This window comes from Gavialis gangeticus, unplaced genomic scaffold (assembly GCF_001723915.1).
Source record: "Gavialis gangeticus isolate Ggan-Ray unplaced genomic scaffold, GavGan_comp1, whole genome shotgun sequence".
In the NCBI taxonomy this organism is placed as follows: Eukaryota; Metazoa; Chordata; order Crocodylia; family Gavialidae; genus Gavialis; species Gavialis gangeticus.
In genome coordinates this window covers 11044629-11057908 of record NW_017728964.1, presented here as the reverse complement: position 1 = coordinate 11057908, position 13280 = coordinate 11044629, and the positions used below count along the sequence as shown (strand labels likewise).

At 44.4% G+C, this 13280-nt stretch overlaps 1 protein-coding gene across 3 annotated transcripts in view; it reads right to left on the bottom strand.

Moving 5' to 3' along the window:
• The window catches only part of TNRC6C (trinucleotide repeat containing 6C), a 228891-nt gene that overhangs the window by 110852 nt on the left and 104759 nt on the right, over window positions 1–13280 (bottom strand). For all 3 annotated transcript variants that reach the window (XM_019502795.1, XM_019502800.1, XM_019502786.1), the window contains 2 exons: window positions 10012–10071; window positions 6323–6649 (listed from right to left, as the gene is read on the bottom strand). In XM_019502795.1, the coding sequence (XP_019358340.1) occupies window positions 6323–6649; window positions 10012–10071 (387 nt within the window). The remainder of the gene's footprint in view (window positions 1–6322; window positions 6650–10011; window positions 10072–13280) is intronic.

The following is a 13280-nucleotide window of genomic DNA, read 5'->3' as shown; positions in this document are numbered from 1 at the left end:
ACTAGCCTCCAGGGGATAAAATCCGCAATTTATGCAACACCTTTGCCACTGGAAGTACCTCCCCTTGCCCCCAGATGGACTCCTTTTGGGATGGAAGGGTTGCCATTTTGGAACCGGAAAAAAAACAAAAACAAATCATACTCAAACACCCACTATAACATTTTAAATTTATTACAAAAAATATTTTTGTCATGATTCATGTTTCTGTACTGTATATAGAGATGATTGCATAATAACTCAAAAATAAAGTCTTACCCTTGGATATTGCATGCGAGGGATGTGGGGTGTGGTTGGGGGTGCATGGGGGCGTATGTGAGTATGGTAGGGTGTTGGGGGGCTGTGAGGGGGTGTGGTTGTGTGTGGGGGTGTAGGGCATGTGCGGAGGCTGCAGGGGCAGGGTATGGCTGTGTGGCATTTGTGGGGTGTGAGGGAGGGTGGGGGGACCCCCCCCACTCCCTCCCATGGCGCACAGCCCCTGCTAGCAGCAGCAGTAGCCAGCTCCATTGCACAGGGCTTCCCCTGATGGCATGAGTGCCGGGAGCTGCATGTGCGCCATGGGGAGCTGTGCATGATAGAGGCGGGCCAGCCTGACTGGACTCCTTGCCACCACGTGCAGCGCTGGCCAGAGACGTGCACCACCGGGCAGCAGTGCCTGCACAGGGCACAAGCACCCTGAGCGCATGCTGCTTCTGCCGCCACTGGCAGCGGCTCCGAACTCCTAGCAGCTGCAGTTCCCCCCTACCCCTGCTGCTTCCCTACCTGCTGCCCAGAGCAAGTGGGATACCAGGAAAGCCAAGCAGGGTCCCTGGCAGCTGCAGCAGTGTCCCCACCCAGAAGCTGTGTGCTGGGTGGGCTGTGCCCTTCCACCCACGAGGGCAGGAGCAAGGTGCATGGGCTGGGTGGGGTACAATTAGTTGGTGGATGCCCGTGGGCTGGCTGAAACTGCCTGGCAGACCAGATCTGGGCTGCGCACCATATTTTGCCTGCCCCTGCCCTAATACATGAAACAGACCCATTTATTAAACCTTTACTTGACCCGTGAGAGTGATTATCCTAGACTGTGAGGGATTGCAGACAGCAACATGAATTGGTGCCATATTTTTAAAGTCTGACCTCAAAAGTTAGATGTTTTCTCCGTCGTTCTTATATAGAAGAAAAATCAGCCTTCAACTGCAGAGTTTTTAATAGAGGCTCAATGACAACCTACTATATTTAAATTTTAATAGATTATACCAAACTCATATCTTAGCCTATGTCCTATTCAATTTAAACTTAATTTTAAGCTGGTTTATCTTTAAAAAAGAAAAATAATTTTAATTTAAATTAAAAAAATATCAAAAGAAAACCTGATTTAAATAAAAAAAATCCAATTTTACTTTTTTCATAGTAGCTTGGGTCAGGAGGGACCTGATCAGATCATCTAGCCTGACCCCCTGCCACAGGCAGGAATGAATGCTGGGTTCACAAGACCCCGGACAGGTGATCATCCAACCTCCTCTTGAATTTGCCCAAGGTAGGGGCGAGGACCACTTCCCTGGGAAGCTGGTTCCAGATTTTGGCTACCCTAACTGTAAAATATTGCCTCCTGATCTCTAACCTAAACCTGTTCTCCATCGGCTTATCATCATTGTTCCTCATCACCCCAGGTGGTGCTGGGGAGAATAGGGCTCTTTCTATTTGCTGAAGATCTTCCCTGATGAGTTTCTAGGCAGCTACCAGGTCCCCCCTCAGCCTCCTCTTGCTGAGGCTGAACAGGTTCAGGCCCCTCAGTCTCTCTTCATAGGGCCTGTCCTGCTGCCCTCTCACCAAGCAGGTGGCCCTCCTCTGAACTCTCTCCAGGTTGGCCACAACCTTTTTAAAGTGCGGCGCTCAGTACTGGACGCAGTGCTCCAATTGCGGCCTGACCAATGTCGCATAGAGGGGGAATATCACCTCTCTGGACCAGCTTGAGATGCATCTTTGGATGCATGACAAGGTATGGCTGGCCTCACTGGCTGCGGGCTGGCATTGGCGGCTCATGTTCATCTTGGAGTCAGTAATGACTCCGAGATCCCGTTCCGGCTCAGTGCTTTCAAGAGGGGAACTCCCAGCCTGTACGTATGCTGTGGATTCCTTCTCCCAAGGTGCAGCACCCTGCATTTGTCAACGCTGAACTCCATCCTGTTCTCATCTGCCCGCTTTTGTAGTCTGTCTAAATCTATTTGCAGCCTCTCTCTTCCTTCAAGTGTGTCCACCTTGCCCCACAACTTAGTGTCATCAGCGAACTTGGACAACATGCTTTCAACCCCCTTGTCCAAGTCACTGATGAAGAGAGACCTTGTTTCCCCTAGCGCCCCCTGGCATAACAAGGAATAACGGCCACAAGTTGTTGGAGAGGAGGTTTAGATTAGACATCCGTAAGAACTACTTCACAGTTAGGGCAGCCAGGATCTGGAACCAACTTCCAAGGGAAGTGGTGCTGGCTCCTACCCTGGGGTCTTTAAGAGGAGGCTTGATGCCTACCTAGCTGGGATCATCTGAGCCCAGTTTTTTCTCCTGCCCAGGCAGGGGTCAGACTTGAAGATCTACAAGGTCACCTCCGACCCCACTCCTATGATTCTATGTTAAACAGCACAGGCCCGAGGACCGAGCCCTGGGGGACCCCACTGCTCGCATCTTGCCAGGTTGAGAACGACACGTCCACTACTCTCTGGGTGCATCCCATCAGCCAGTTTTTTACCCATCCAACTGTGCAGGCATCAATGCCACAGTCACCTAATTTACTGAAGAGAATGGGGTGAGAGACAGTGTCAAAGGCCTTCTTAAAGTCTAGAAAGACCACGTCTACAGCGACAACATCATCCAAGGATTTAATTACTTGATCATAAAAGGCAATCAGGTTGGTCAGGCAGGACCTCCTTTGACAAACCCATGCTGATTGCCTCTGAGCATGATCTCCCCTACTGGCCCCCCACAGATGTGCTCCTTGATGATTCTCTCCAAGATCTTCCCGAGCACTGCAGTGACGCTTACAGGCCTATAGTTACCTGGGTCCTCCTTCTTCCCTTTCTTAAAAATTGGGACCACATTAGTTAGTTTCCAATCCCCCGGCACCTGGCCAGATGACCACGAAGGCCGTAACGGACGGGCAAAAGGGTTCACGATGACCCCTGCCAGCTCCCTCAACACCCTTGGGTGGAGGGCATCTGGACCTGCAGATTTAAAAATGTCCAGCCCTTCCAGAAGATACCTAACTACAACTGCACTGACCCAAGGCCTGACAGAGCTACCCCCAAGACTGTCCCTACCTCTGGTAGGAGGGATGTCCCCATGCCTGTTCAAGAAAACAGAGGCAAAGAAACTGTTAAAAATATCAGCACTCTCATGTGGCGTAGCCACAAGATTATCATTTGAGTCTTTAATTTTAAAAAATTATCTATTTTTATCCACCCTCGTATACTCCTTTGTGACAACTGCTGTTGCAGACTGGTAGGCAACTAAGATTAAGAGAGCCAAACTGACAAATCTCAGCTGGGAACACTGGCACAGCAAAGTAGCCAATGGAAAACTAAGGCACAAGAAAATGAAAAACCAAAGCTCTGGTTCAAGGCAAGATATAGTTAGCCTCATATTATTAAAAGCTATGAGCTTTTTAATTGGTTATGCTGTAATAAAGTGTGAGCTTTATTTTGGGTTTTGGATGTATTTTCTGGATACCTTTCTCCACAGCAAGTGAGGACAAGTATTTTTATTATATGTTCATAGGACTATGTTTTTCTTACAGTCTACCCAGCTTGTAACCCCAAAAGACATTTCATTTTGTACAGTTAAGATGCAAGGCATTCTTGCTGAAGGGACTTAACTAAAGCCAATATTTTTTCTTTAGACTTTCACGAGAGGAGATGCAATGGCTTACACAGAGCCTTCTGCAAGGCTCAAATTTTCCCAGGCTCTCTTGGGTTGAGGACAATACTGAGTGTTGGTGAATTGCAAACAGTTTGGCAACACAGCTTGGAAATGTCTCTGGCGCTGAATAATTGTATTTTTTTAAAAATGTTTACGCCTCCAACAGACTTTTTAGAACAGGGTTCCCAATCTTCTACTTGGGTCCCATTAGTGAAGCCAACTTCTGCCTGACTTGCAAACACGGTCAACCCCACTTTCAGGCCAATCCCATCCAGGGGAATAAAGTTTCTGGAGCTTGGGATCCCATAATATTCAGAGGGTAGCCCCTAGTTTAGGAACTGCTATTTAGAATCTTAAATCAAAAGCGTATAAGAAAAACCCTTACTCTGAACATGAGAGATATTATGGAGGATCTCTTGACAGTAAGTCCAGGGTTCAATTTATGTAGTTATATTTTTCTAGAAACTTCAGAACCAATTAGATTAACCTGTTTCCTCAACTACAGACAAAGAAGTTAGAGGATCACATCCTAGGTGCAAAGTACTGCAAGAAATAACAGCTTGCAAATAAATTACATTAATTTAACTGACGTTATGAGGCAGAGCCATTCTTTGATTGGCAGAGCCATTCTTTCTGCAAACTGGGCAATAAACGATGAACCTGAACTACCTGAAATCGACAGAAGGCAAATGTATAACTACCTTCTGATGTTCCTGTAACCCTCTTGCTACATTCCTGAACTTTCTTCCTTTTCACTACAATGGGATAAAAATTCAAACAAGTATTGTTATTCGAAGGGGAATGTCGATTTATTCTGACAATCTAAAAGCCCCTCCATGTCAAAAGGAAACATAAAGGAAGAAAAATAAGTTATAAAAGCAAATTGATCCATTTAGTTTTCAAAATGAAACAGCAGGGAAATACTTTCGGTCCACTTCCAGGCCACTGAGCACATGGGAGGGCACCCCTCCACGCGCTCCTATGGGATGCTCCATCCACCCCACCATCTCAGCGGTCAGGAGCTGCGCCTAGTACCTTGAGGTATGTAGAAAAAAATGTTTAAAACTGTGTTGACAGCCAAATTGCTGATTCTCTGAATCTGCATTGAATCTTCAGATGCTGATTCAGCTGAATCAAAATCGTGACAGTGATCCAAATCAACAAACCAAATAACTGCCCCCTGATTTGGGCTGAATCCGAATCCGAATCCAAAACTAATATGGCCCGTTTTGCATACTCCTAACAAGTACCTATTCCAGACTTTGAAGGAATGGATCTCTCCTGAGAGAATAAGTTACATAATCTCCCATATGAAATGGGGAAAGTAAAACTACCTTTTACTTCCTCACCAAGTAGCTACTGGGAAGAAAGAAAGAGGAGAGGAAACGTGTGTTAGATTGACCTCATATACTCTAATCCCAGCTACCAAAAAAAGGAATCCCTTCATACTGCCATCTAAAAAAGCGAAAGGGCAACCCGGGTAGGAAATCTATTTTGATTTAGAAAATCTATTTTGGTTTAGTAAACTTTCCCATGGTTTATTTTTCATCATGCTGCTGACAGTTTTAAACAGACAGAACAAAGGCAAGTATACAACAAAGGCCACAGTACAACTACAAAGTTTACACTTTTTGGCCTATGTATATAGTTTATATACAAAAAAAAACTCAGATAGAATATTAACGTTTAAAAGACATGCACTCAGAAGCTAGAAGATTCCCATAGTTAATGCCACTGTGTAATGAACTTGGATCATTTTTAAAATAATATAATGGAATCCTGATCCTTGGACATTAGGAGGCGCTACTTCACGGTCAGGGCGGCTACAGTCTGGAACCAGCTTCCAAGTGAGGTGGTGCAGGCTCCCACCCTGGGGGTTTTTAAGAGGAGGCTGGATGACCACCTTACTGGGGTCATTTGACCCCAGTGCTCTTCCTGCCATGGCAGGGGGTCGGACTAGATGATCTGCTCAGGTCCCTTCCGACCCTAGAAACTATGAAACTATGAAACAAATGGCACAAAGAACTTACTAATGATAGCTAACAAAAATCCAACACTTCTTATTTCTGATCTCCCTCCCCACTCCATAAGATATGCAGGAATATGGGTTAGGTGCAGTATTGATTATGCTGAGAATTTAGGAGGTAGGAAGGGAGAGAAGATACACTGGGAGGTAGTTGCTGAGCTAAAACTTTTAAAAAATTCAGCCTTCATAAATATTTCCAAATTCAACTTCTATATGCAAATTTGCTAATGCATTTGCTTTCTTCTACCAGAAAGAAGGAAGCAATTGCACATGTTTAACTTGACAATACTTTTATTTAATATAGGTAAAAATGCAGTACTCCTTAAAAAGTGTCTTTATGTCAGTCTCCGCAAATAACCAAAAGGCATAAAGGCATGTTTACACAGACAAAGAGCTCAGTAAGTCTCTTACCTGATTGGGTCTTACTGGGATGATGCTGTCCACCTGCTCCTTGCTGAGGAGGAGGACTTGCCCCTGCTTGTCCAGTACCTTGTACTGGGCTTGCGCTGGTCAGGGTCCCAGTAGGCAGTGGCTGACCTCTCTTTAAGAGCTGCTTCTGTTCTTGCTGGCGGAAGCGTGGAGGCACCTCACGAGGCAGGTAACGGGATGCAGCTGGCTGCTGCCCATTAGCAGATGCACGCTTGCCATTGCTGCTGTTGGTAATAGTGCTGGTGGAAGTACTGGTACCGGTACCGGCAGGTTGGGGCTGGCTTAAACTGGTCTTAATAGATTCTGGCACTGTATAAAATAAACATACATTTATTTAATCCAGGGGAGAAATAAGAATTAACTGCTTTTAAAGGCAAGAATAAAAAAAACAAACAAACACTGAGTTTATAACCTGCCTTTCAGATACACCACAAAGAAAAACAAAATGAATAAAGGAACTTCTAAGGCAGTCAAGTAGCAAACACATTCATTTTAGGAAGAAAAAGTTTATCAAATTTCTGCTGAGTGATAGTGCTGTATAAAATAAACAATGCGATTCTTCATATCCCAACACTGTGGAAAGCAGCACAACTCCAACAGAAAGAATAAATGGGGTAGAACTAAATTTACTTTACTAAATACTTTGAGACATATAATTCCCACGTTACAGCTTAAAAACATAAAATTCTGCTTGAATGGAACTCATACACTAGACTAAAAATCACTAATTATGTCTCGATACAACAGTGCACAATCTACAATATTTTTCTGAACAGAAACAACAGTAGTAACCCTGAAGTATAGTAGCTCAAAAAGCATTTAAATCATAGAATCATAGAGAAGAATCATTCCTATCCAAACCTTTCTATATAAATCCACTGTCTCATCTAATAGCAAAACTATACACTTAACCCTGACACACCCACGAGATATAACATCCTAACCTGCCACAGGTAAAGCAGGACCATGACAGCCAACATCCTGCTGCTACAAAGGTTATTTAAAAAAATCTTGAGAGATACAAGTAGGAGGACCACACCTCTTTTTACTTGCATTTGTGGCATCCCAATGGGATTTTCTTTGTGACCCAACCTTATTCAGTAATTTTATCTAATTTATTCTCTCTCCATGAAACACTCACCCAGCCACACAAAAGGCAGCTGTGCCTCATGAAACAAAAGCAGACAATCATTATTTTCAATAACTATTCTTTATGGCAGTGGACTTTTTGGTTGTGCTTTCCAGGTGGTCTGTCCTCCACCCCACAATGCTATCCAAAAACCAAGTTCCAACCCCCTCTCTGCAATATGAAGCTGGTATCCAGTTTCAGTGGCTCATGCCCCCAGGTGTCCAGTCCTTGCTTGCTGTGCTGTGAGACTTGCAGAAAGCTACTTAATAGTGATGCAATGATTCCCATATGGACTAGGGAATACTGGTGTGAGAAAGCTTTACATTGGTGTGCCTGGGTCCACATTAGATGTACTGGCATGTCTTTGAGGCGGTTAGCTGCGTTAGTCTCCAAGGTGTCCCTCATCTTCTGCCTGACTTTAGACTAACTAACTGAGAGTGGCTTGAGCTTCCATAGGCCACAACAGCTTTGCCATATAAAAAGTCTCCCGAGATCTCACTGGACTGCTATTCTTCCACCACCACTTTCTCAGGACCTAGAAGCTGGTTTTGGCAACTCAGTCTTTGGAAGAGGCCAATGAAGACGACCTCATGGAATCACTGTTATAACACCCACCATTAGTGTACAGGGGGTGGAAGGCCCATTCTTGCAAGGGTTTGGCTCACGGGGTCACCTGTGCATCCCCAAAATATGCTCTTACCACAAGTGAGTTCTGTTGGAGGATGCCCCCTACCACTTCTAACCTTTATCGTTAGGTCCTGGTCCCACTAATACCCCACAGGCCCCCACCTTCCCCTTTCAGTATCTAGGCAGTTAGCTTCCTGTAAACATACATATGTACTCAGACTCAACACTATCCACTTCCTTCCTCTCGTATCTTACCCCAACACCAAGCACTAGGACTGTCTGCAACTTGTGGATGATGAGGACCCTGGTTAAACAGTCTTTACTTCAACCTGGTCCCACCAGTTATATACTGGAGGCCTCTGCACGGTGCCATGAAGACAGACTTCTTATTGGCATGACTTTCAGCATCTCCCAGTGTTTGACCATCCTGTGGAGAAAGAGGGATGCTGGTAGACCCCTAATAAGAGGAAGTCAGGCTGGGTAAAAGAGGGAGTTGGGAAGGAATCCCAAGTTTCAGCTTCTCCAGAACCACATGCTGGGGTTCTGGCTGCCCTTCCCCTTCACAAACTCATTTTTGCATGCCACACGCAAGGCCCCACAAAACTGCAAGACCTCCTTGTTAACCCTCTTCCTTCACACTCCCTACATCCAGTAGGGACCTAGTGTGTACCTGGTGGCAGGGAGGTTCACCAACAGCATAGGAGGAAGAAGCTCCCTGATCTTAGTTCTGGTCTCCAATTCTGGCTCAGCTTGCAACAGCTCAAAATTGGAACTGGAAGGAAAGCCCAGTTTGACTGTTTCAGCTTCCAGTTGGAACATGCCCACTACAGCCATAATCTGCCAGAAGTTTGCTTCGAAGCTCTACCACAAAACACATCCATCCTCTCCAGATATTCCAGATGGGCAATAGTTTATAAAGGGAAGTGTAATAAAACTAAAATCAGATGAAACGAGGGAAAACACTTTGTAGGGAGAAATTCTGTACTAGCAGAGAGGTTCCTTAAACAACAACAAAAATATCTTTTCCATAAATAAGTGCTATGGTTCTATGATTTTTCAGACTACTAATAAGAGCTTTAGGAAAGTCTGCATGGACCAGGTTTTACATCTCATTTACACTACCACTGTGTTTTTAGTGGTTTCAAGAGGTAAAGAGGAAAAGGAAGACACAGACGCTGTATTTGTAAGAGAGAAAGAAAAAGGGAAAGCAATGGGTAAAAATAGAAGACAAAAAAAGTGGCAAAGGGAGAAAAGCAGAAGGTTCTCAAACGTAGAGGTTTCCTTCCACCATTAGACTGTTGGTGAGCTATTCTTTGTGCTATTGCTAGTTGACAGATAACACCATAAGACCAATCACACTCCCCCTGCCCAACTCCCTCTTCTAACCAGAAGTTAAATTCTGTGCTAAACTATTGTTATGTTAACTACACATCCAAAATGTAGATTAATAAGAGTTGCTGCCTCCTCTTTTTTAAGGAGGGGTTGGCAGATGAGGAAGGAAAAAAAGAGAGAAGAACTGATTCCCCATTCCCTCACTTCCCCAGTTCTATCTGAAAACACCCTCCAAAACCCAAGGAAACAGATTTATTATAGCCCAAGAGAAAAAACAGTATTGCAGGCTAATGCTGAACCAGGACCAACACATCAGCTGCTGTTGGTGAAACTGAATCTTTGCGATGTCACTGCTGCTGTAGAAACCAAGAGTCAAAACAGTGACCATGAGATCTGGCAGTAGAAGAGCAGGGGAAGTTGAGAGAGGAGGCAACATCAAGTCTGGCAGGCTCAGAGTAGCTCAACTGACAGAAGAACACTTTACGGTCCTGTGTACAGCTCCATCGTCAATCTGCAAAGATGTCTCAGGAAGTTGACTGGTTACGCAACCAGGCAGGCATGTGTAAAGTAGACCTCTACAAACCTGAAGGACCAGGACCAGGACTAGGACCACAAAGTGACCTCTTTTGTTGATGTCTCCAGCCTGAATGTAAAAGACAAAGATCCAAAAGCAAAGAAAGATGCAAGTCAACATCTCTGAACATTCAAATAAACTTGATCTAGCAAATAAGAAGGAAAAGGAGGTCATTGTAATAAAAGACAATGAGAAACAAGATCATTCTAAGACTGAAGTTTACTCTGGGTTCACTCAGCAGTGACCTTCAGAAATATTCAAGTGGATTCCAGCACACATTGGCTCCTTCAGATAATCCACTGAATTGCACACAAGACCCACTTTCTTAAAGCCCCAGCAGGAGAAGATAAGCCCTAGCAGCAATCCAGGTCTCAAAGTCTAGTATTTACACCACTTCAATGTAAATGTCCTGGGACCCCAAACTCTCAAGCCATGCAAGCTTACAGGAATGAATTCAAATGCTCTTTTTCCCTCATCTTTTCCAGAGCCATGCATTTCACTTTTCATTGCTGTAAGCTGCATGCTTGAGATTTTGGGTCCTGGAACCCTGTTTTAAGTGATGTTTGCAGTGAAGCTCTATCACAGACTTCTAAATTTGACTTATCCATTGAGCAGTGCTTTTCTGACGTTTGAATTAAAATGATTGAGATTCGCTGCCTTCTTTTTCCTTCAAGAAAACTTTCAGAAAAGCTGTCATTTATGCATGTAAATGACAAGGATCTGAAGAAGCTTCCTCTGCTAGATGGAAAAACGGTGAAGAAGGGCTACAGCGTGGGGAATATTCTCCAGGAAGTAATGAGGTGCTTTGAAAGGCAACAGACCGATGCTGCTGTGAGAAACATAACTTGTTGTGGACTGAATGCTTAATAACCTCCAACGAAGCACTAATTCCTCATCCCTTTCAAGTCACTTTGACTCAGCCAAAACGCCCAAACCAGTTCTCTGCTGAAGCAAGAAGGGAACACATTTCCAAGTGACAGCACTGTATTGAGTTCAATAGGCTGTCGTACACAAGATGGGCAAGGTCATCAATAAAAAAAACATTTTTAAAAGAAAGGACTAATTTATTAAGCATTTCAGCAGGGTTTAAAAAACATACAAACCAGGTAATTGCTGGTTAGAGAAATAAGCCTGTTACCAAGGATACATGAAAGTTTGAGTTGCAGGGTGGAAGGATAAGCAAATGGAAGGCATAAGCCAGGGATGATTGAAAGCCTTCCTAGGAAAGTACCAACATTGTGATTTTTGATAGGGTACTGTCCTTGAACAGTGCTATACGAATCCATAATCTAAATTTTACTTAAGACTGCCATCAACACACAAGTCAAGTGCTCCCAAGGGCTGCAGGGATCTGGAGCATCTAGAGGAAAGGATGATCCCAGGGGCTGTGGCTGTCTGTTCTTTTTCTTTTTTAAAGTGAAGAAATCACCCCTGGTTTCCAGTCCTTTGCATGTAAAACAAGTTCTGTACACTTAGCTATCCTCAAGCTCTCATGTCATTAAGCACTCAGAGCTGTTACAGTGTCCTGCTGTTGACATGTGGGGGTAAAGATGGGCTCCCTCCCTGCTCCTTTATTTAGGTTGTACGGGGACTTGTCCAAGCTGAGGCTAGGATGCTGTGTCAGGAGAGATGCTATGTCCGATGGTGTTTTTGAACATGGAGCCAGGCTTGTTTGAACTTCCCATACGTCCTGTCTGTGTCGGTATTTTTATTCTAAACATCAGTGTACTGGCAAGGCAGTGCCAAGGTGCCAGTTCATAAAAGGTCTTGCCCTGGGTAAGTCATCCTGGTAACTTCCATTGGTGCTGGCTGTCTTTACCAGATGCATGTCTGTGCTGCTCCATCCATGTCCAGACAAGGCCTGAATCTGTGCCTGTTGCATCAGTGAAACCCTAAAGCAGGCATGTACACTTCCCCCTTCATCCAGGGTCACCTGCCAGGTGCACTGCCCAAAGGAAGGCTGTTGCCAGTAGGACCAGCTCTGGTCAGACATGAGCTCTCAACACCTTTGCAAGGGGAGACTGGACCACACATGCAGATGTATACACAGATTAACAATTCATTGCACAGTGAGGGCACGGGACTCTGTGCAGTTTTTCACAGTTTTTTTCATTGAATAAAATGGTCTAAAAATGATGTCAGGCCAAGGGCTGTATGTTGTGCACCTCTGCCCCAAAGCTTTTTCTGGGCTCCCAGAGCCTCAAAGGCTGACACAGCCTCTGAACAAGGAAAAGGCTCCGTTGAGGACCCAGTTTGCCTAGTATAAATATCTCCTCAGAAGCAGACACAGGCCCAGCAGGTTGCAAAACTGGCTTGCAAGGCATCCCTTAGAGCTGCAAGGTACCAAACATCTGGACCAGGTCTCTCCAGGGGTAAACTGTTACAGATAGACCGAGAGAAACTGCCCAGGAATGGATTACCTTGCCTAGCACTAATGACACTTTCCATTCCTGCTGGCTGTGGGGAATGGAAAGTGTAGTGGTGTAGCTCTGCAGATTATTTCTAGCATTGCTGGCAACCTCCTTCTACTACAGGGCACTTGCTAGTGGTAGCTAGTGGTGCAGGAGATTTTGCATTTTCATGGGTGCCCTGGGAAGAAAGGGCAGGTTCAGCTGTTGTTGGTATAGCAGCACGGAAGAATAGGAAAGGAAAAGGAATATGCTGGGTAGTGAGGCCCCTTTAAAAAAAGATGCGTTTGTAGTCTGGCTGGAGCTAGCCATTAATAGATTTTTCATCCATGAGTTTATCTAGTCCCTTTTTTGAACCTGCTATCCTATCTGCCTCTACCACCTGTCGTAATAAATTCTACAAGTTAACTACACACTCCATAAAAAAGTACTCTCTTTTTAGTTTTAAACCTCTCACCTACTTGCTTCTTCTGCTGGAGGTAGCTTATCCTCCTACAATGAAAACCCTGCGGAAGTGCAGGCAGGAGTTTTTCTTTTTTGTTTAAATCAGAAAAATGTTAACTACAAAACCGTGACTTATCTGAAACTGAACCTAGATGTTTCAAAGCCAGGTCACATTCTGGGTGTCCTCCCAGGCTCTGACATGTTTGGAAACAGTTTATATATCAAAGGAATTTTGCAAGCTGTTTTAATGACTAAGTGCTGCTTCCACACATGAAAAGAAAGGTGAACGCATTTGAGCCTGATAGAAATCAACAACACTCCACTTTCCACCACTTTAACCAGTAAATCTACTTTTCATGTTGAAGGCTAGATAACTTCGCCTATGCATATTGATGCGTATTTTTTTTTTTTTTTTTTTTTTTTTTT